This window comes from Meleagris gallopavo, chromosome 1, assembly GCF_905368555.1.
Source record: "Meleagris gallopavo chromosome 1, MGAL_WU_HG_1.1, whole genome shotgun sequence".
Classification (NCBI taxonomy): domain Eukaryota; kingdom Metazoa; phylum Chordata; class Aves; order Galliformes; family Phasianidae; genus Meleagris; species Meleagris gallopavo.
The window spans coordinates 120443358-120465917 of NC_139404.1; the positions used below are offsets into that span (position 1 = coordinate 120443358).

The 22560-nt window shown below is 39.6% G+C and overlaps 1 protein-coding gene across 1 annotated transcript in view; it reads right to left on the minus strand.

Annotated features, from left to right (window-relative positions):
* Positions 1 to 22560, minus strand: part of GLRA2 (glycine receptor alpha 2) — a 130412-nt gene that overhangs the window by 104072 nt on the left and 3780 nt on the right. Inside the window, exons 2-5 of the mRNA XM_085211788.1 lie at positions 20427 to 21510; positions 19167 to 19387; positions 17366 to 17499; positions 524 to 591 (exon numbers count right to left, since the gene is read on the minus strand). Of these exons, the coding sequence (XP_085067914.1) occupies positions 524 to 591; positions 17366 to 17499; positions 19167 to 19234 (270 nt within the window). The 5' untranslated portion in view covers positions 19235 to 19387; positions 20427 to 21510. The remainder of the gene's footprint in view (positions 1 to 523; positions 592 to 17365; positions 17500 to 19166; positions 19388 to 20426; positions 21511 to 22560) is intronic.

A 22560-nucleotide genomic window follows, 5' to 3' on the forward strand; every position in this document is an offset into this window, starting at 1 on the left:
AGCAAGGATTGTAGAAACACTCAAACACTGAGCCCTTGGCAAGCAGCCCCACAGCTGAGTTCCAGCAACTTTTCTGCCGTTGCAGTGCTAACAACATCTGGGAAAACTGCCTTGGGCATGCCTGTAGTTACTGCCATCACAGTCAATACAGACTATGGCAACTACAGATATATATTAAGATGTGATAGTTGAGTTCAACAGGTTTATATAAATCAAGTTATTTTATAAAACTTATATTTTAATTTAGCTGAAATTAGTAAATTTAAGAACTTAATAAATGTCCCCACATCTAGAGCATCTCTATTCTACATCACATCCCACTCCTTCACAAGATGGCTTCAATGACCAGTCCCACTCACCATTGTAGTTTCTGCTATTGAACCAAAGCTGTTGATAAATATGTTGCAGGTAACATTTACAGGAGGACCTGCAAGTTGAACAATAAATAGAAAAATTGACAGGTTGTGTTCATGACATATATTAAGTATTGTTGTTCTCTTGCCAATGGCATCATAGCACTTACCATTGTGGTTTCTGTGACTGATCCAAAACTGTTGATAAAAATATTGCAAGTAACGTTTACTGGAGGACCTGTGGAATGCAATAAGAATGTTGCAATATACATTGAAACAAAAGTACAGATCCCTCAGCCTCCGTACAATCTGGTACAGATGTGGCTGAAAATAAGCAGAAAGTGAGTTTTCCCAAACAGATCATGTAAACATCTATCAAAAGAAAAAACATTATCAACTGAATTAGCTGCACTGGTTTCACTGGAGGTTGTTAAATAAATACAGAGGACTGCATCCTTCTAGGGTTTAGGAGAAATGTTGTGTGAGGGCACGGGTGTAGCAGCTGTTTCTTAATCTACAGCATCAGTGCAGGACACACTCCCTGTAACATTGCAACCACTATCTCCCTGTTTTCTCAGACTTACAAATACTGTCCATGCCTATCCCACTCTCTTCATCTCAGTGTTAACTTGAAAAAGTAAAATATCACTATACTAATCTTTTTTTCCTGATCATTCATATATATATTTTAATTATCAAAGGTGTAGTAGGGGATTTATAAGCATATGAAAACAGAAGGTACTAGCAAATGATCTTAAAAACCAACACTTCATATAATTTACTGATTGAATCCAATTCTATCTTAGTCTTCTAATGATGAGTTTAGTAAAATGTATATAGGAAATATGGGCCACTTGTAGCAGAAAATAAAAGGTAACCAACTGAGCATCAAAGTTTGCAACAGTTTTATTCTTCTTTTTCTACTGATGTTTTTACTAGGGAAGTTGATGTTATTATTCCATGGAAGGAATTGTGTATGTATTAAACATCTTAACGAAGTATTGTATAAAAAGGGCACACCCCATTGCTTTTTCCAGTGTATCATTTCACATACTCACACTTCATTCTACTGTATTTTTCTAATCTAGTAGTCCATTTAAAATAAAAGCAGTAAACTTCTGTGAAGTATAGCCAAGGTTTGTGAACATAATCTAAAACTCTTCAAAGGTAAAGAATGCATTTAATTTGATTTTACTGCCTAAAATCTAAAAAAAAAAAGTTAGTATTATATCTAAAAAATTTAAGAAATAATTATAATCAAATAGTTTTTTCACCTAGAATGAACAAGTAGGCAGTCCAGATGCTTTCCAGCACATCTGAGACTGCCAATCATTTTTAGATTATGAGGAAAATGCCTTTTTCTTGAAATACTTAGGCCAAATAAAAAAAGAAATAAAGGGAAATCAAAATACAAGTAGCTAACACCCAAATCCATGAAAAAGTAGATGTTTGATATTCTGACAAGCAATAAAGATATCATTTACTTTCCTGCATCTCACTTCCCCCTGGTTCTTCATAGAGTCTGTTGCTGTGGCAGCCAATGGGACTCTCCGATAAACTGTCTTCTTAAACAGGCCTGACATTATAATGTGTCATATATCTCCTGTGACTTTGAGGCACTTACCACTCATAGGAAGTTCTCAATGCACATTTGCAAGGAGCTCTGTGTATACTGAATGCTCCTTTATATTTGCTGTGGCATATTGCCTCATAGCTCTTGCACCAAAGGTGCACAGCTGTGACCAACTGGCTGGAGAGTTGTTACTGTTTAATTCAGCAGATGGCCCAGCACCAGACAGTCATTCACTCACTCCCTCTTTTCCCCCCCTTCTGACTGGGACCAAGGAGAGAACTGGGAAGAAAGAAACCAAAGAAGTCCTGGGTAGTGATAAAACTATCTACTAAGATAGAAAGAAGGAAAAGGAAAATAATTGTGACAATATGCAATATGCATATGTGTATAAATATATATGAATGCATATAATAAGTGATGCACAAGCAATTGCTCACCACCCCCCAGACAATGGCCAGCTAGCTTCCCATTAGCAGAAGAGAGATGAACTCCCACCCCCTTCAAAACTCCATCCGCATGATGCCATATGGTACGGGATATCCCCTTGGTTAGTTTAAGTCAGCTGTCCTAATTCTGCTCCCCTTCAGCTCCTTGGGCCTTTTGCTGCAAATGGCCTTGGCTCTGTACAGCTCTGCTTGACAGCAACTATAAGCATTGGTGTGTTTTCTCCTAGAACCAAAACATAGTGTCTTATCAGACACTCTAATAAAACCGTTCTATCCCATCTGAAACTAGGAAGAGTGAATCCTTTCCTTGTGAGTTTCCTTGTGAGGGGGTGAATCCATCTCAACATCTGTGGGAGTCCCCATGCTGAGTGATAAATGTTGAGAGATGAATGCTGAACCAAGCCCAGCTGTTAACTGCAGTTCTTGATTAGTAATCTCTAGTTTTGATAACATGTGGCTCCAAAGCTTCCTTCATTTGGCAAGCTCGTGAAAAGATTCACTTGAACTCTTGCACTGGAGATCATTCTAACTGCAATTAATCATTTCTACATTCTCTTATCTAGCCAGCTCTGTGGTTTTGGTACATTATGTCCAGACTGCACCTGGCAGCCTTTTTCTCTTCACATTACTTTCAACCATGTAGCTAAAATGTCTATAGTAGGAATATTATAAAAAATACTGCATTTGGAAAAATGCATTTTGGGAATCATCAAACGCAGCATAACCTACCAGTCAAAAGAGGTGATGCTCCTGCTACATTTCGGGTTGGTGAGTATTGTGTGCAGTTCTGTTCCCCACAGCATGAAAAGGATGTTAAGGTCCTTGGAAGCATTCAGAGGATGGCAACAGAGCTAGTAATAGGGCTGAAGTCAGATCTTGTGAGGAGGGGTTGAAGGTGCACTGGGCTGTCCAGTCTGGAGGAGGCTGAGAGGTACCTCACTCCTCCCTCCCTGAGAAGGAAAAGCATAGGGAGGTGCTGGGCTCTGCTCCTCAGAATGGCACAAACGTGGGATCCAGGAGCAAGACCAAAGGACAAAGCGAGAGGACAGTGATCCCATTAAAAACTGGGCATCCCCTCATCTGTGGAGTGGGGATTTCTCATCTAGGCTTAAATGAGGGATGGCAATGAAATGTGAGTGAAGGCAGGATGAGGATTTGCACACTGACCTGAGTGCTGATAACACAGATCTAAGAACAGCAGGGTAGGGCAGCAGAATTTGGTAGTAGCTAGTATTCTAGGTTGCGAGTTCTTGAAGTATTAGCATCCATTTCTTTTCCAACGGCCCAAAGAGCCTCCAATATCCAACACAATTCTCATGAGACCTGACACAGCTATCTCCCATGGAAGACTCTGGTTTTTCAGCTGCAGTACTATATATACCCAAATTACCACTTCAAGAACTTGCCAGTGCATCTCTTCACGGCCCTGCAGGCACATCCCTGAACTACTGCTGGGTCACCATAGCTGCCATGGTCATTAAGCAGAAGTAAATTATTTATTCTTCTAGTTTCTTCGCTCCTTTGACTGAGGCAAGCAGGATAGGGCTCGAGAGGTGCTATCAAATGCTACCTGAGCCAACCCTGTGTTGAGGAACCATGGATGCAGGACCATGGGAAAAAAAAGGAAAACTTCCTCCGAGGCACAGAGCTCCTTGCAACTACTCTGGAGTCAGTGAGGTTTGTACACTTTTTTTTTAATGCCTTAATGTATCACCCAAACTATGGTGAGAAAAAGCTCCTAATTTAAGAAGTTTGCTTAAGGTACTGGTAAGAAAACAGGATCCGCAACACAGGTAGTCCTCATTACATGTATCTACATAAGCCTTCTCCTCCCTTTACCTTTCTTTTTGCCTTTAGACAAAACAGACTTTTTTCTCCATTTTTCCTTTATCATCATCTCATGTGTGTCTCAGCAACAAAGGAAATTTATCACTCACAGGAAGCAAAATAAATGATGCTGGGACAATGCAGTCACACTAAGGCCTGAAAATCCAGGTGACACTTCCTGTTGAGGAGTGATGCCTTTCATTCAGGACACTAATTTTCTATGGGATTTCTGAGGATTACATCATTCCAACTCCCTAAGCGTGACTATGCTCAATAAACTGAAAATTCCTTGTTCTTTAGAAGCATTTTCCACGATCCAGCATAGCGATTTTTCCATCGCTTTTATTCTCCATTGATGACAACTGTACCTATTAAAAGAAATAAAAAATAAAAAGGGAATCTCACAGGGGCAGAGATCTCCAGAACCTCTGAAAAACAGTAGTTGTATGGTACTTTGCACTGATGTAACTTACTGGGGAAAAAAGCCAAATAAAGCTGAAATTATTGTTCTGCTTCATCAAGCTAAAACGAACATACTCGGAAAGATCATCTGTCATATACAATAACTAAGATTACTGAGAATGCCATATCTCCTGGTGGGAACATAGCAGCAGTTTTGGGTGCTCACTATTGCATCTGAGACTCAGAATCATATTCTATGATGTCAATATATATTTATGAACAGCGGAATAAGGCTAAGAGCCACAAAGGCACTCACGGAGACAGAGCCAAATCTGCAGTGATTTTAGCTAAATCCTACTCAGGAATCTCATTCCCATGGATATCATTGAGCCCAATACTATCAAGTAGCCAAGGAATCTACTCAAGTATTCTATTTATTGCAATGAAATCTGTAGAGTGCTCTGCACAAAGTAGGTGAGACTGAACAGCCAGCAGGAGAGCATTACAGTTAGCTTTTCCCCTAATTTTCTTAGTTCTGCCTATTTCCAGAAGTGTACTTGTAGGCACACATACAAATATAAATAAACAAAATGACATTAAGCAAACTTTTAATCAAGATTTAAGCTGCTTTCTTCATTTTTTTAACTTCAAAAAGCAAAAATGCAATCTTACAACATGACCTGAATATAAAAAGGACACATTATATTCCAAAATTGAAAGCCTTTTTTCTGCAGTGTACCACTGGGGACTTACAAGCGAAGTACTCCAGTGATTGTCATATTCAGGTGACTGCAGAATGAGTCAGAGAAAGAAAAGGTCTCTGGGGTAAGTACAACTAAAGCCACCTATATATGCATCGACACAGCCTGAGGTTAAACAATGAGTAATCAACTTCTGAAGTGGTGTGTGAGTTTTCAGCTGTGGGAATTTTGCTGAATGTAACAGGAGTCATGCTGTTGAAATCCTATCAGAGCTTCACGGGACGAGAATCCCTGCTAAGGTGCATTTTGTCTGCCTGAAAGTGCCTGTGAAAATTGTTGGATTGGTGTGCCTCACATTCAGTGAATGCCTCTGTCCTCAGACTGAACACTGGAGGAGGAAGGTGAACCTCACACTACAAAACCTCTTCAGCTCTGCATTTAGCATTATGGTATAGTTCATACAATGCGTTCATTCATTCTTGCCTCTGTCTGCTAAGGATGATAACAGAAACATGTATTGCTGCCAGTTCTGGGGTGCAGTAAGATATTTCCACACAGGTTTATCTAACAGGCACTGTACAAGAACAGTTTTCAGGCACTATTTCATTTCAAACCCCAAACCAGGAGCTCAGAAATGAAAATTCCTTTAAACAGTTGATATGGTCCTGATTTACCCAGCTAACATGAGCTAATCTACAAAGAGCACATAACTAATGACTGTAAAAAGGCACTGGGGCTGGCTCTGACATAGGTTGTTTGAGGGCTGCTGGCAGCGTAGTCATGGCAGGCTGGAATCGACCGGCATTACAGCTCCTGCTGAGTTCTATATTGTCTCTGTGCTGCACAAAGAATCTCCAAGCAAATTACTTGAAAATCTAGCTGAGATGCTTCTACACAAGTCTCAGCCATACCTTGTGGCAGAGTGCAGCCAGCCCGAAAACTAAAGCCTTACTCAAGCAAATGAACTTGTGGAAATAAATAAACATCAGAAAAACAAACAAAACAAACAAACAAATAACCACTGAATCAGAAGTCTTTAATCCAAAAGATTTCCTACTGTAACTAGAAGCTATACTAAAAGTTACTTAGCAGCTATGTGAACTTGAAAGTATTCAAATAAATGCTTTAATTTTTCACACGTTCATCAAACCAATATATTTTTTGCTTGAGATCTCCTCTCCCATATTTTTCCATTTCGAGCACCTCACTACGAGGCATTTATATCTGAAATCTTTCTCCCTCCAATGCCAGAGGGCAATCAGTACTATTTGGTGGAATTGAATTGTTAGCTTTTCTTATGACATGAAAAAAAACAGGCCTTACTTGTTTTGTGCTTTTTTTTTTTTTTTTTTTAATCACCAAATAATCTTCAACAAAGTGAGCAAATGAAAAGGCTCTCAGACTTACTGGGAGCAGGTAGCAAAGATGCTCATTGCATACGATTCTGAGAAACGGCTTGCTACGCATTAATGAAGGCCGAGCTCTTTGCTGATGATCAGAATGTGAACTGAATAACATGTGCAGAGGTCTGGGACACATTTTAATGTGGTTAAATAAAATATGGTATTACATTTCTAGCCATGAAGCCTGCACTCCAGCATAGGGCCAGCCAAACTCCTCCTGGGTAATCTTACTTTTAATAATATTTTATAAATTAAATGTAGCCAGCTCATCTAAGAGACCACATGGAACCACAAGATTAAAAATGTTCACCAAAAGGAGAAGGCAGGGGGAAAATCTATTTAATGAAAAAAATGGTATTAATAATAACACTGAAATTATGTTGGCTAAGACTAGACTTTTATTTTCAGTAAAAATGAACTGCTTTGTTCTGCACTGCATACTCATCTCAAAACACTTATTTAAAAAACAAAAGAACAACAACAACAAAACAGAATTGATGCTCTATTCCTTTCTCTTGAAATTTTCTTACTTTGTTCCTTTTCTATGATTCTTGTACCACAGGAACTGATGGAAGCTGAGTGTCAGTAGGTATTGTCTCAAAAATAAAGCTTGGTCAATACTTCTCTCTGTGGCCACAGAGAGGCCTCAGAAATTTTAACTCTTTTTATTCCTTTGAGCTTTGGGCATTATTTCCAATTCTGTCATCTTTTCCCTTAATGTCTCCATAATGTTCCTTACTTTACTGTCCTTTAAGGTATAAGCAGGAGTTCAAGAAAAAGAGCAGTTTGGGTGACTACCGTAACTGGCCAGACATCGATTTATGACTGCTAGGGAATTATACACCAGATGATGTATAGGACACATACGAACAATGGGATTTAGACAAATGGGAATGTTCAGGGATAGGGACAAGAGACAACAGAAAAGGTCAGGAGCTGATATTGATGGCAATCTGCTAATGGTCAGGGACACAAACATATTCACCACATCTAGCACTAACATTTTTCTATCTATTTTTACCCATTTCAGCTGTTGGGAACTACCCATTTTGGACCTCCTTATAGTTCAGCTCATTTCTGTAAAATCTATGCATAATATTATTCTGAAATTAATTTCTCCCTCCTGATCCATCAGCTGTTCTGTTGTACATTTAGCTCAGTCTCCCATCATCTCCCTTTACAAATCCCCTCTCCCTCTGGGAGTCTGCTAAATGGTCTCCCATATCCTGAATACCAAAAAGAATCCATCTTTTATGTGTAATATATCCTTAAAATACTTCTTGGATGTCTTTCACTACCAATTTTTCCATCATTAAGTCTCTCCGTATATAAAATGGCTGGAAGAATGGGAGAGGAAATGAGAACTCCTACAAAACAACATCTTATAAACTAACTGGCTTACCTTTTTGTGAGTATCAAGTCACTTGTTGTAAGGAAATTATGAGGTCCTTGATGCAAGGTGCATTGCTGAGAGGAGCATCACATGGATTTCACATAGGCTCTAAGCTCAATCAAAACTCTGCAGGGTCAGGGCATACAGTCTTTTTCTGTCACCAATAGTCCTGCTGATTAGGAGTCTACTACAAAACTTTCCATATGGGACTTATCCACATTCAGGAGCTTGTTGGCCTGAACAGAATTTGTCCCTAATTATTTATAACTTTGATAAGAATAGTAAGCTTGTCTTCAACAGAAAAAGGAAAAAAAGAAAAAAAAAAAAGAAAGAATTTAATATTATTTTTAACCAATAGTGTGTTCTTTACCCCCGCAAAACTCACATCAGAATTATGAGAAAAAGAAAAATAATTCTCGAGAGTATGGAGACGAAGAACTGTGAAATTATTCTCAGGAGAATGGAGCCAAATAGCTGCAAAATTCTCGCAGGTGCTTATTTTTAGGATGGTTCCTATAACTAAAATGGCCAATCTCAGACTACCCTATTTGATAGGATATCACTGTCTTCAAAGAAAAATTGCTGCAATCTGAAGTTATTATTTGAAGTGGCACATCTGCTTTTTTGGTACAAGGGAGAGTTTGCACATGCGTTTATGCAAAAGCAATGGGCTTAATTCACATCTAGCAAAATAAGTAGCTTTTACATACGTTACTAGTTTAGACCCACACATGCCATTTGCATGCATCTCTTCAAAAGAGTGAGATACTGCTTCGGACTGTAGTGTTTAAGGAAAGCATATAGCCTTCTCTCAGCTGTATTTCCTCAACTACAAAGAAGATAACATATAAACATGTTCCTGGGGTAGAAAAAGTATATCAATTGAATATCACTTGCTTCTCTTCAAGGGAAAGTGCCGACAAGTCAGCTAGCCTCAGATGTGCTCAATGCTTTCCATATATCCTGGGGCGTTGGAGAGAAAGAAACACCCAGGAAGGGATACTAGCATTCAGAGAAGAGCATCATAGCACTGCTGTGCTTCTCTGGACCAAGGACTTCTTTCTGTAGACAACAAAATCTTTGTCCTGTGACAGGTAGAAGCAGCTGCAATATTTGCATTGAAGGACCATCTGACCCTCTTTTTCTCAGTAAGGTTCAAGTACCTCATTTAGCATACACAGTTCTGAGCATTACCTTGCAATACATTAAATCCTAGAAAGAGCAAATGAAAATTTTAGTCTTTTCTCCAAAACACAACCAGATTTGCAGCCAATATCAAAACACTGAGAAATTCTGTGCAGAAAGAATCCTTTCTAGGGTCTTCCATGCACACGTCAGCTTGAAGTGATGCAGACTTACACCTCTTGGGCTACAAGACTATGATTTACTTGCGAACTTGGGAGTGAAATCTCTCGCTGCCATTTCATATTCAGAGAGGATGGGTTCCATCCTAAAGTGCAGCTATGGTCACTTTTTAAAATAAGTATGTTGCCCCAAACATGATGCCTCCTATTTTTTTTCCACAGAAATTACAACAGCTAAAAAAAGCACAATAACAGTTTTTGATACAGCAAATTCTCACCAACAAAACACCATTTTTCAACATAGTCACCACCATGAGCTACACACTTTAGTCACTGACGAACAAGAGCTTGCATGCAATGCTCAGAAAAATCTGCATCAGAAGAGGTGACCCAATGTTGCTTTCACCCTTGCTGAAACGCACCACCCACTGCCTCACTGTGCTCACATCTACTTGTTAGTCTCCATAAACATTCAGCAAATGTCGATGAATGTCAGTGGTGTCATTTTTTGTGTTTAGAGGAATTCAATTCCACCCCTATCCTTCATCCACATTCCTATGTCAGATGCCGTTCTGTTAGATTGTCCCTCTGTTGCCATTGGTCACATGGCAACAACGTGTAATGGGATACTGCCAGGAAGGTTCAACCTCTACTGCTAAACTACTAATATCTGCCTCTGGCATTGTGGGCCATCATAATAAAGCAGGAGCATTATTACTTTTGGAGCATCCCTTGTAATAAGTAGGTGAAGGTAGAATCTGTACTCATCTTGTTATTCAGCAAAGCATTTAGGATACAATACGTGGAGAAAGATAGACAGATTGTACTCAGAAAGTTTGTATCTTAGCAGTTAGAGGACTTAAGAGCATGAATGCAAGAAGTACTGGTTCCCAATCCCCATCCTTGCATTCTTTTCTTCAACAAGAACATAACTTGGCTCTAGCACACAATGGCTACATTATTCACGTCTGTGCACTACACCAGAACTAAAGACCTCTTAAGCAACCAGCTACATCTCATGGTTAAAAATGCCTTGTTTTCCTTGTATCTTCTGTCTGCCTTAATTAAGTTTTAGCCCTGCAGAGAAGAACCTGGGGGTCCTGATAGATGAAAAACAACATGATAGATGAAAAACATCCTGATAGACGAGCCAGCAGTGTGCTCTTGCAGCTCGAAAAGCAAATGGTATCCTGGGCTCCATCAGGGAGGTGAGTGTCCCTCTCTACTCTGCTCTGTGAGGCCCCATCTGGAGTACTGTGTCCAGGTCTGGAGCCCCCAGTACAAGAATGGCAGAGAGCTGTTGGACAGGGTCCAGAGGAGTGCCACATAGATGATCAGGTGCTGGAGAACCTCCCCTACGAAGACAGGCTGAGGGAGCTGGGCTTGTTCAGCCTGGAGAAAAGAAGGCTTGCAGCCTTTCAGTACCTAAAGGGAGCCTACAAACAGGAGGGGAATCAACTCTTTGAAAGGATAGATAACAGCAGGACAAGGGGAAATGGTTTTAAGTTGAGGGAGGGAAGATTTAGGTTGGATGTCAGGGGGAAGTTCTCTACAGAGAGTGGTGAGGTGCTGGAACAGGCTGCCCATGTTGTGGATGTCCCATCCCTGGAGGTGTTCAAGGCCACGTTGGATGGGGCCCTAGGCTACCTGATCTAGTATTAAATGTGGAGGTTGATGGCCCTGCCTGTGGCAGGGGGGTTGGAGATTTGTGATCCTTGAGGTCTCTTCCAACCCTGGCCATTCTGTGGTTCTGTAAGTTTGAATTCATTGCTGAAAAATGGGCTATTCAGAGTCTTTATACTCCTTTGCATCAGGTCACCTTTTAAGATGAGGGGGAGCTGGACAAAAACTTGTCTAAAGGAAGTGGGCCTTCTATGGCCACTGTTCCATCTTTGTGTGTTATTTAAAGTGATCTCAGATTCACCCTCAGAGGAATCCCTTTCCTCTTGAATATAATGCATGTTTGGAGTTACCTGGTCTCTGCTGGGCAATGGAGGTGGAGGAATGCCTCATCAGAGAGCCTGAATTTGGTTAAGGCATAAAGTAGTGTCTAGCCAAGGCACATCTAAGCACACTCAGGAGCCTTTTTGCTTCCACTCTTTCATGCTATTGACGTGTAGTTGAGGCAAAAAGAGTAATCAGTGTGTCTTCATGCCCTTGTAATACTTGAGGATTGCTAATAGCTAGCATGCTAACTGAATACCTGATGATCTTCATGCTTTCAAGAATCTTAGCCTTTGCATTTCTGTATATTTCCCATTTTATACATGGACTTGGTCTTAATGAGATTGGCAGGTCACTATTTATGCCAGACATTGTGCACCTCTAATTTGAGAGATGTTACAGGCTGTGCCAACCTGTCTGCATAATTTAGGGGGCTCTTAAAATCACTCATTTCTGTGAAAGAATGTGAATTGCATATTTGGAAGCTGAAGCATCAAACATACATTTTCTGATGACTTAATCAGAGATTTATATTCATATTTCCAGAGGGAGGAAAAAAAAGATAACGAATCTGTCTAATAAAACAGCACATTCTGCTTTATGTATACATATTCCTTGTTGCTCTGTAACCATATGTAATAGGTTTTCAGTTGATAAATGTTATCCTTATAGAAAACAAAGTGTACATGTTTTCATATATTCTGTATATAAATTGCATGTTTCCTAAGACAGGCAAAACATAACAAGACACTTAATGAGTGACCCCAGGGCACTGGCTTTGACTGTATAAAATATTTAAATCTAAACATGACAACGAATATAATGGAAATAATACAGTTAAATTAGAACATGGTCAGAACAATAGAGTCTCCTGCTTTAATATCAAAAGACTTTGGATTTGCTTTGGCATTTGTTCTTTGTAAGTTCCCTTGGCATTTCATGCAGCAGCAGACCAATATTCCATGACAAGAGCCAAATGCATTGATATATCTTAATTAAATCACTGGTTCTGAATAAAAGCAACACACCAACATGACATGGATTATTGTGGCTAACTTTATAATTATAAAAGATGACCAGGGACAGATGAAGCCAAATAGCAATTGTATTTACACTTCCACAAGCTCAAAGCCTTTCTGAGTTGCTTTGTAGGGAGCTGGTTGGAGGAAACTCAGAGATCTGTGGAATGAAAAAGCAGATAAGTAGTGTAGGTAGTCAGGGAGTTCACCTGAGCTAGCTGTCTGGCCCCACCTGCGTAGAAGGCTAGACATGACGTAACTGGGCATGAAGTTCCCCTAACCTGCTGATGTTCTGTGTAAGAAACTAAAATTAAAGAGGGATGGTGGGAAGGACATGTTCCATAGCCCTCTTTACCATCAATTTTAAAGCACAGTGTAAAGGTTCCTTGCATAATTGCAGTGAAATTGCCTAAGAACATGTACATCTAGGCAAGGCAGAAGCAGGACATCAATTTCCTAGCCACATAATCAAAGAAAAATAAAACAAACCAACTAACAAAGTACAAAACAAAACCCAACAACAAAAGCAAACAAACAAACAAGAAAACCAGACAATATAATGTGTATAAGGTAACTTCACGTAGCATATACTTCTGCAGTGAGATGCCTATTTCAAAGATAAAAGCAAATCAGAGGAATACCTCCCTAATAATGGATATGTTCACATTTCAAGAAATCTATGTTTAGCAAGTATAATGGCCTGGCCAGTTCCAAAAACACTGATCATGTAGCTTCTTTCCTCCAACAATGAATCTTCTGTGCATACTGTACCTAAGATGTGCACCAGTTTCTTACGACACGCTGTCTTGCTTGAATGGGATCTCAGCACCTACTGGAGAAAATATCCTCTTTTGAGCCTCAAACTCTATGGAAAACAGCCTCATGAAGGGTACTGACTGCATCTAACATCACGGGCAGTCGTTGTTCCTGACTGAAGTCTGACATTGGGAGGGTTGTTAACCACTGGAGAATGAAACACATCAGCTCCGTGTCCACGTCACATATACTATTCAACTTTTAAACACATTTATCAGTTATTTTTCAGGTATTTATTGCTAAGTGTCAAGTCTAGATTAAAGTACACATCTGCAGACAGTGCCTCTTAGCCCGCACATAGAAGTTGCTCCTATGTATTAAGTCTGATCTCCTTCATTTCACCTCTATGTGTCATTCAGTAATTTCTATTCATGCCTTTTTAAGCAGTTCATTACTGGTCTACTCAGGGGCCAAATATGCAAGCAGTGGGCTTGAATACATGGCAAAAACTGACCCTTGGTGCCAAGGAGTTGTCGTATTAAAGTGCATTAGCCATTTCCTGTAGCAGTTGTCAGGCTAATTTTCAGTAAATGACTTAGTCCATGTGTTTATTATTCTGATGTAAACCCACCGACTCGGCATGAAAATGACCTTAAAATGCTGTGATCACAGACTAATCTTCTACAGCGACAGCCACTACACGCCCAAACTGTGTCCCTCTGACAAGACTTCTCCAAGTTCAGAAGCAGCATCTTGTGAGCAACTTAATTCAAACTGTGTTACGTCACCCACTGTTGAGGGTAACACTGACAGGCACTGGTTCTGAAAATCTCCGTGCAGCTCCATAAAATTCAGAGCATTTTTTAGCAAATGATGACTCAGTGGGAAAGAATGCACTGAAATCAAAGAATTGAACTCAATACAAAATAAAATCACTCTTATCTTGATTGTTAACATTTTCTGTATCTAAACATCACATACTCCTCGAGGTCTTGGGGACAAATTCCCCTTCTCTCCATTCCGTGTGTGATAACCATATACTTCTTAAAGCATAAATAATACAGTCATGCCTATTGATAAACAGTTTTCTCTATCTGATCCTAGTTATTTTAGATTGTAAGTGGTTTTAGAAGATGAAGATCTTAAAACGTGAGGGTAGTTTAGTAATTTCTGAAGGTGAAACCTGCCAAGAAATTTGAAGTGTGAGATGGAGAAGTGTGCATTAAGTATCTGACAAAGTGACCAAAGAAAGGCAATTCTGAGAGATGTCACTCTGGCTGATAGTCGGGGGGACTGTCCCTCTAAGTGCCTGGTCATTTTGTATCTGATCACTGCTTGTGTCAACAAGAACCAGAAATCTTCCCTTCTGTATTCCAGTGATTGCGTAAGAGAGAACGATAAGAAAATAATCTTTCAGTATACTGCAAAAAACAAACAAGCAAAACAGAAAACCTGGAACCATAGGAACTGGTGTCTAAGCGCTTATGTATTCACCTGTTGCTCTCCCAGTATCTTCCTGAATGTTCTACTGTGCAAGAGTCAGTTAGGGAAAAGCATGTAACTAGTGATTAAATTCTTTATCTGGATAAAACACCTTGTTCCAGTAAGCAGCATTTTCCTCTCTTTTTAGCTTTTATTCCACAAATTAAATCACATAGCTGCTGTTTTCCAGTAATTCAGACTTGTCATAGGAATACATTTAATTATTGTATAATTAGCTGTATAAGATAAAGGGGTTCTACTCAACTGCCTTTCCAAGAATATCCGAATTTTCTAGCATTTTAAAATGCCTATTGAACTAGCAGAAAGCTAAGTGACTGATCTAAAGGAGAAAAAATGAACAGAAATACATGACTAGTGGTCTAAATACCTCCATCCACACTGTATTTTTTGAAACACAGGAAACTAACATTAACTCCAGATTACATGTAAAACCAGGTAGCTGATCTCTAGTCTGAGTGGTTCTTCCTGTGGGCATCTTTCATACTTAAAAATTCTTGCCTTAAGATATAAAAAAATATTCTTAAGTCATTTAACATTTCATATATCAGTACAGTTACATGACTTAAAACACCAGTATTGTGCAATAGATTATATTGTCAAAAAATTACACCAATTAATAAATGTTAGAAATGGAAGCAATTTGTATTGAGATCACAATAAAGATTCAGTGCAAAAAAAAATCCTTATATGACTTAATTCCAAGCCAAGTAGATTTCTTATGACCTCCTTGCAGCTGTACTCTCATTCTTTAAAAGGAAAATATGTGCTATATAGAAAAATAACTTCTTTCCATTCTTTGAAAAATTTAACAAGATTTGGGCAACTGAAACATGGTTATACATCATAATGACTAATAAAAATGGTTATCAGCAGAAAAGGTTTTCACAGGCGCAGTGAAATTCAAAGCCACGTGACTTAATTCTCTAGTCCGTAAGAAAACCTCTGAGAGATCAGAGATAGGAAGTTATGAAAAAATTCTGAAGATCTGCTGGAAATTCAAACTGCTGCTGTGGAAAAAGGTTCTTTGCTTCTAGGAGCAAAAAAAAAGTGCCAACAGGAAGCAGCTTCACACTGAGAAGAAACCACGAGGCTTTGAGGGAAGCAGTGCCTTTCAGACACCTCAACCTTATGTTGTACACATCATACTGCTCTAACCACAAAACCAAAAAGTCTGTCTCCTTCTGCCTTTATCACCAAATGATTTTAGACATACACTGAGAAGAAGTAAAGAGTTTGTGTTGTTATATGAACAGGGACTGGTATACGTAACTGATTTTACCTGAGCTACAAGAGATGAGGCAGAAGTCTTCCTTTACTTTCCCTCCAACATAAAGGACACAAACAAGTTCTTAACAGTTGCTACCCTCACTCAATTCAGGCAATTTCTGTCTTTATTTGCATTCTCTAAAACTTCTCTGATATTCGTGAATACACATCAAATGAATGCAAAAGCCTAACACAATATCGCTACAAGATAACATGGGCTCCAGTTCAGGACATTAATAAGCATTTTGTAAACTCTTCTGAAATTAAAACTCTGACTAGAGTTTTATTAACTTCAAGACCTTTGGATCTGAAAATCAAATTGGATTTCTCCTCACTTAGGCATAGTAGGCAGTCAAAAAAGACACTTCATTCCATGTCTTGTAATTTGTACTTGTGGAACAGAGAGAAGAAAATGATCTTTGATCTAAATTAATTAAACACTTTTCTCATTGGCATGTAAGTGGCATTTTTCCCAACAGTTCTTTTGCTGGCTAAGAAATTATTGTTTGTTCCCCTCGTTATCAACTTTCACAGCACCGTTAACAAGGAGCAGTGTAGAAAATCATGCATTTTGGTCAACAAAGCCAATAGGTATGAGCTCTACTGTACGTTAGCATCAGAGTTGTTTATGAAGGAAGAGTTTTATTAATTTTTAAAGTATAATTGCATTCCAAGCTTTGAGCTGGGTTGAATGGCCAGTTTTGGAGGAATTAGAGAATTCTTCAAAAGAGCTAAAAATTTATTTACAATGACAACTTTCCTCATAGCTGTCTTCATTTGAAGCCAAAAGACGTTTGTGTTCATTTCCACTAGAATTTAAAGGTGTATAGCAAGGAAAACTTGTTCTGGTAGCAACGATTGCAGAAGAGGGCAGGTCACAGCCTTCTTCGTGCTGGAATAGTGGTGGTGATTCTCCACAACTTGGCTCAAATTTTGAAAGAAAAGGAGAGAATCGCAGAAATGTCAAACAGAACACGTTTTTGTGGTTTTTGTAAGGATCATGGGGAAGTGATTCTGAGAATTCAGTCAACATTAGCAGGATAACATCTGCTCTGTGTGTACCTTGAGTCCTATCTTCCTTCTTCAGACACTGCTATAAGAGAAACCACCATTCATGGAAGTGTTGAAAATTCTCATGGCTTAAAAATTTCAGGAACAGGTCATCTCAGTTACTTTTAGAGGGAAATCCTATTTACTTTTTGAAATTATAAATGTCTTTGTAGATAACATCTGATAGCTAGACGTTTCTGACCTATATAGGTAATTTTGAAAACAGAGTTTTCTGTAGAGTACAGAGCTCTGTACACTTACTACCTGCACTGCTCCTTTAGTCCTCCCCTTGGAACAACTTATCTGCATGACAATAATACCCTAGAAAGCCAAAGTTATTGTAAAAAGAATAAGAAATCAGATGTAACATCCTTAAACAAAACAAACAAAATCATTAATTTATCAACAGTCTTAAAAGAACTTACCTTTAAAATTTGGTCTGATTCTAGCATCATACCCTGATGTCCTTCCCATCAATTTGTCCAAAAAATCTGAAGGAGACAGGGTCTGTGAGGGGGATTTTCCAGATCTTGAATCATGTTCTTTACAGAAAGTCGTCCTAAATAAATTATTAGCCACCATTAGGTACTATTCAGCTAGTATTTCACTCAAGTCAGGAAAAAATTGTAACAATTAATAAAATTGTCTCAATTCACTGAATGCAGCAATTAAGATTTTTATTTATTGAATGATATCATATATTTTTCATCAGGAAACATTATGCTAGAAATAAAAATGAATTTTGGATAGCATGCATGGACACGTTTTGCTGTTCAAAACAAATCCCTTCACTTTAAAAATAAATATATTTTAGCTTTAAAAATTTAGGAGAGTCAGTGTATTTTTTTTTAAAAAGCATGTTATTTTCTGTAGGGAAAATAAACTAGTAATGAAATAGTCACATTTGGTCCTCAGAGGCACAGATTTCATCATAAGCAGCACTATCTTGGTTCCTAAATAACCAACATCATGCTATCTGTCTTGCAATATGTGCATTGAACTACTAAAAGTAATAAAAACACTCTCTTCTTAACTACTCTCTATTTAAATATTTGCCCGAAGGGAACTACTCTGTTTCAGGAGTCCTTCTTGTACTTTTTTTTTTTGGTGCATTTACATGTAAGCATACTAACTAATACTAAATAATACTAAATTCTTTATCTTTTTATAGAACCATCAAAACTGCTAAAAGGCAATGTGACAGTAAATCTTATTCCCCACTTTTTCAATTCCATATATGGGGGGAGGAGGAAGGGAGTTGCTTTTTTTTTTTTTTTTTTTGCTTTTGTTGTTGACGTGACACTCTTACATCTCTAATTTTTAATATAAAATAGATGATATTTCCCACTTAAATAGTAGAAATGTTCAGATAAGATAATAAAAACTTGAAAACTAAGTCAGTGTAATTACTTTGGATGATACTTTACAGTCTACTTCTGTCTCCTTTCAGTGTCCACTAGTGATAAGTTGTGCTGTCATCTCATGTGTGCAAACTCTTGAATACAAACATTTTTTTTTCACTCAAGCACTGTATACATATGTTATTACACATACAAAAGCATTTTGTATGTTTACATGTAGATACACAGCTTTGTACACGAAGATAAGGAATCTCAGCTGAAATGGTGCTTTGGTGAATAGCAATGACTTGTTTGCCTTGTATCGCAAGAAGTCAGCAGCTGAAGCAAAAGCTCATCAAGCGTTAGAAATAAAATAAAAAGAGAAAATAAAAATTAGAAGCAATAATCTGCTGTACTGATACTTTAAATTAGCATAGGACTGGTTTAATTAGGCATTTTTCCAAAATCAGAAGGCTGGATTTCTAATTTCAAATAACCACATCCCTGACAAATCTGGTTGATCATTTCCAGAGCCTGAAGAGGAGGGAACCAAAGCAACTTCCTTCATAAGCTCTGGAGGGAGCACAAAGATTAAATAGCATTTGGAAGAAAAACTGAAGAAACTGTTTTCAGCTATGTTGGTAATCAGTAACAAAGCATGTCTTTGAATCAGAGAAATGTGAAATAGATCACCCAAACTTGAATATTTTTTGGTGTTTGTTACCAAGCAACGAGTCTCTTAGTGTAAAAAGGAAAGTCTATTCAGAATGAACACAAAACACTTTCAAATATAGCAAACAAACTAGGTTAACATGATATAGTTTCTTTATAGTTATGATGTCCACATTCTTTGAAAAATATCATCACAAGGAGCCATATCACCTACCTGAAATGGTTTGTCTCTAAGAAAAATGCAAATAAGGTTGTCAAAATTTTCACTAGCTGCCGGTTCATTCCTCCTGCTTTCTGTGTTGATTTGGAAAATATCCCAGAAACGATTCCAGAGAGATGCAGGGAGAAAGTATGCTGGTGCTGCCTAGATTCCCAAATTCAGCAATAATTTATTTTTCTTGACAATCAGGAAAAGAAGGTCTGGATCTCTACAAACTGGGGATAAAAAAGAAATGCCAGTCCTTGGAATCATGGTCAGGTCAAGCCTAGGCTCATCTCCAGCAGCCAACAGAAAATATACAAAGCATCAGACCTGGTTATTCCCCACCTTGCTTTTACTGGGAGATGAAGAAAAAATTAAAAAAATAACAAAAAAAAAAAAAAAAAAAAAAAAAAAAAGAAAAGAGAAAGGAAGGGGAAAAAAAAAAAAAAAAGGAAATAAAAAGAAGGGAGAACCCTAGTACCCAAAGAGCATCGCCCAAAGGGGAGTAGCGTTGAGAGCAAGCAGTCTGTTGCCGGTGTGTTTTATTCCCCTTTTGCTTTGAAAAGTAGCATTTAGGAAGGGTGGTGGGGCTACTGGCTCGCTCTGTTCCACTCCCCCGTTGGCAGGGAGGTGTCGGCGCTGCCGTGCGGGAGCGAGCGGGCGGCGGGGGCTGCGGGGAACCCCAGCGCCTGTGCTGGAATGAGGCGGGCGGGAGCGCACCGCGCTATAAATTCAGCACTCGGACAGCTCCGCGCCCGCCGCTGCGCATGCGCCTGGTGTCCGGCGTCTGGGAGGGGAGAGGCGCGCGTGTGCGCGCGCGTGGGTTTGTGTGTGCGCGCGTGGGGGTGCGCGCCCAGAGGGCGAGTGGGAAGGTTGGTGGCATGGGGTGTGTGTGCGAGGAGGGCGAGTGGCGTGTTTTGTGCGCGTGGGTGTGCCTGAGTTGGGAGAGGGGTCGCGCTGGGGGTGCTGGGGCGGAGAGGGGCCGGAGTCTTGACCCAGTGACTGGGGGAGAGCGGCCCCCCGACACCTGGGGCACTGCGGGGTCTGGAAGGAGCGGAGCGGGTGTGCGGGGCGAACGGGCTCTGGGGAGCCCATTTGCAGTTGTTCCTCGGTGCTGTTTCTCTTCCCCACGGTGTAGAGAAGGAATCAATGGCACTGAGCTTTCTTGGAGGTGGCTCTATCTCCACACCCTAAGGTGCTAGCAGCATCGTGCCTTTCTTTTTACACATAAGGAACTGAAGCATTGGCAGCTGAAACAAGGGTCGTGGTTACCTGAGGTTCCTTGGGTACCTTGCAGACCTTGGGTACCCTCCTGCTCCCCAGCGTCCCCACCCTTTGTCCTTCACACAGTGCTTCCCACTGCCTTCACTGCTGACCGACAGCTCCTCATGTTAAACTCAGACTGATGGTGGGGTATCACATTGTTTGAAGGAAGGCAGGGTGACTTGAAGCCTCTGAAACACATATGGTGATGGGCGGAAACTCTGCTCAACCCTTGAAGTGTTTTGTTAACATGGTTTTAAATGGGAAATCTCATCTAGTGGATTTAGTGAACTAAGTGCTTCCCTCTGCCATCCTCGTCGTTTCCCCTCCATCCACCACCTGCTCTGTCTGGTCAACCTGACAAGAATCTGGACGCTTCCACATTGGTTTAGTTGGCCTGCTGAAAAATCCTAAACTTTGTGAGAGTAAGAATCAAGTCTGTTTCAATATTCTGAAATCCAATTCAGACCAAAAAAAGAAAAAAAAGCAGTTTTCTCCCAATGCATACACACATTCTCTTATCTCCCTGGAAAAAACCTGCCACTTCACGACAGAGATTCTTACCACATTTGTAGTAATATTCAAAAATTTCTTCTGGACTGTATTTGTTGTTTTCCGACATTACCAAGAGATCAAAGCCACTTACCGTTCATTAAATGAAACTCTGTTAAAGCATTTTGTTCACTTTAGCTTAACACAATAGGATATATCTGAAAAAAAGCTCCACACGTCACTAGATATTCATAGATGCAAGTGGTAGATATCACATCTTGGGCACACCAAAACAAAGGAAGAAGAAATTAGTAGGAAAAGTCTAAACATGCGAACCTACCTCAAACCCTTACTGCCTTGCCTGCTGAGTCCATGTCAGTAGCACAATGAAAGGTCCAACAGAAAAAAGGCCACAGACTCTGTATTTATTGAAACTTTGAAAATGCTGTGATAGGTACTGGGAGCTGGTGCTGACTCACGGCACTACAACACCCTCCAGCCTCACTGGAAGATAGTTCTTCATGCTAACATGGTATTAAAGAAGAGTTATGTACCTTACTGCAGTCTCTCATTCTGAGGAAGAAAGCTCACAAAGCTACATCTGGAAACAATAAAAGAGTTTTGAGTCAACAAACACATACTTTTCAAATTTTTTCTATCCTTATCTAGGCAGGAACCCAACAAAAGTGCTATATATTCTTACCTTTCATTAAGATAAATGGAGAGATTGGAGAGCAACAATTTCTATCTGCTGCAGGAAAAACCATGTCTTTTTAACCGACACTGCCACCTGCTTAAAAGTGTGGGGAATCTCAGGAATGCTTGAACAGTTCCCAGTGCAGAAATCACGGCAGATATCTTTCAGATGATGCTGTTCACATGGATTTTGTGATACTACATGCTTTCAAAGGCCTATAAATGTTCATTACCTTTCTTGTTGGGAAAAAAAAAAAAAAGTAACTAAACATTTTAGAAGTTTTCTAATTAGAAAAAATCTTCTTGAAAGTTTTCCTTTCAAAATTTAGCTGCTAGCAGCCATTTCCTGCACTTTCACAGCTGTCTGAAATGCTAAATAACTACAATTCTGAGCTTAAAAAAAAAAAGGAAAAAAAAAGGTTGCAGGAAGTACTTTAAAATAGCCTGCCTATAATTGCCATGGGGGTTGTAAAAACATGATAGGAGATGTAATAATAAGAATTTTGGGTATCTGCTCCATCATGCCTAACAGAGACTTCAGTAACATGTTAATTAGCACAGCAGTTATGAGGAAGTGCCAAAGAAAACTTAATAAGGTCTTGAAAAAGGTGATTTACTGATACAGGCTTCAGGTACAATCTGCTCAGCCTGGAGGAAAGGAGGCTCAGGGGAATCCTACCGATGTCAATAAATACCTGAAGGAAGGGTGCAGGGAAGATGGAGCCAGACTCTTTTCAGTGGTTCCCATTGGCAGGGCAAGAGGCAATGGGCACAAACTGGAACACAGGAAGTTCCTCCTGAACATCAGGAAGCACTGGCACATGCTGTGCAGTCTTCTCCTTGGGGATGTCCAGAAGCTGCCTTGGCTGTAGGCCTGGCACTCTGCTCTGGGTGTCCAGCTGGGGCAGGGGCTGGGCCTGATGGACCTAGAGGTACCCTCCGACCCTGACCACTC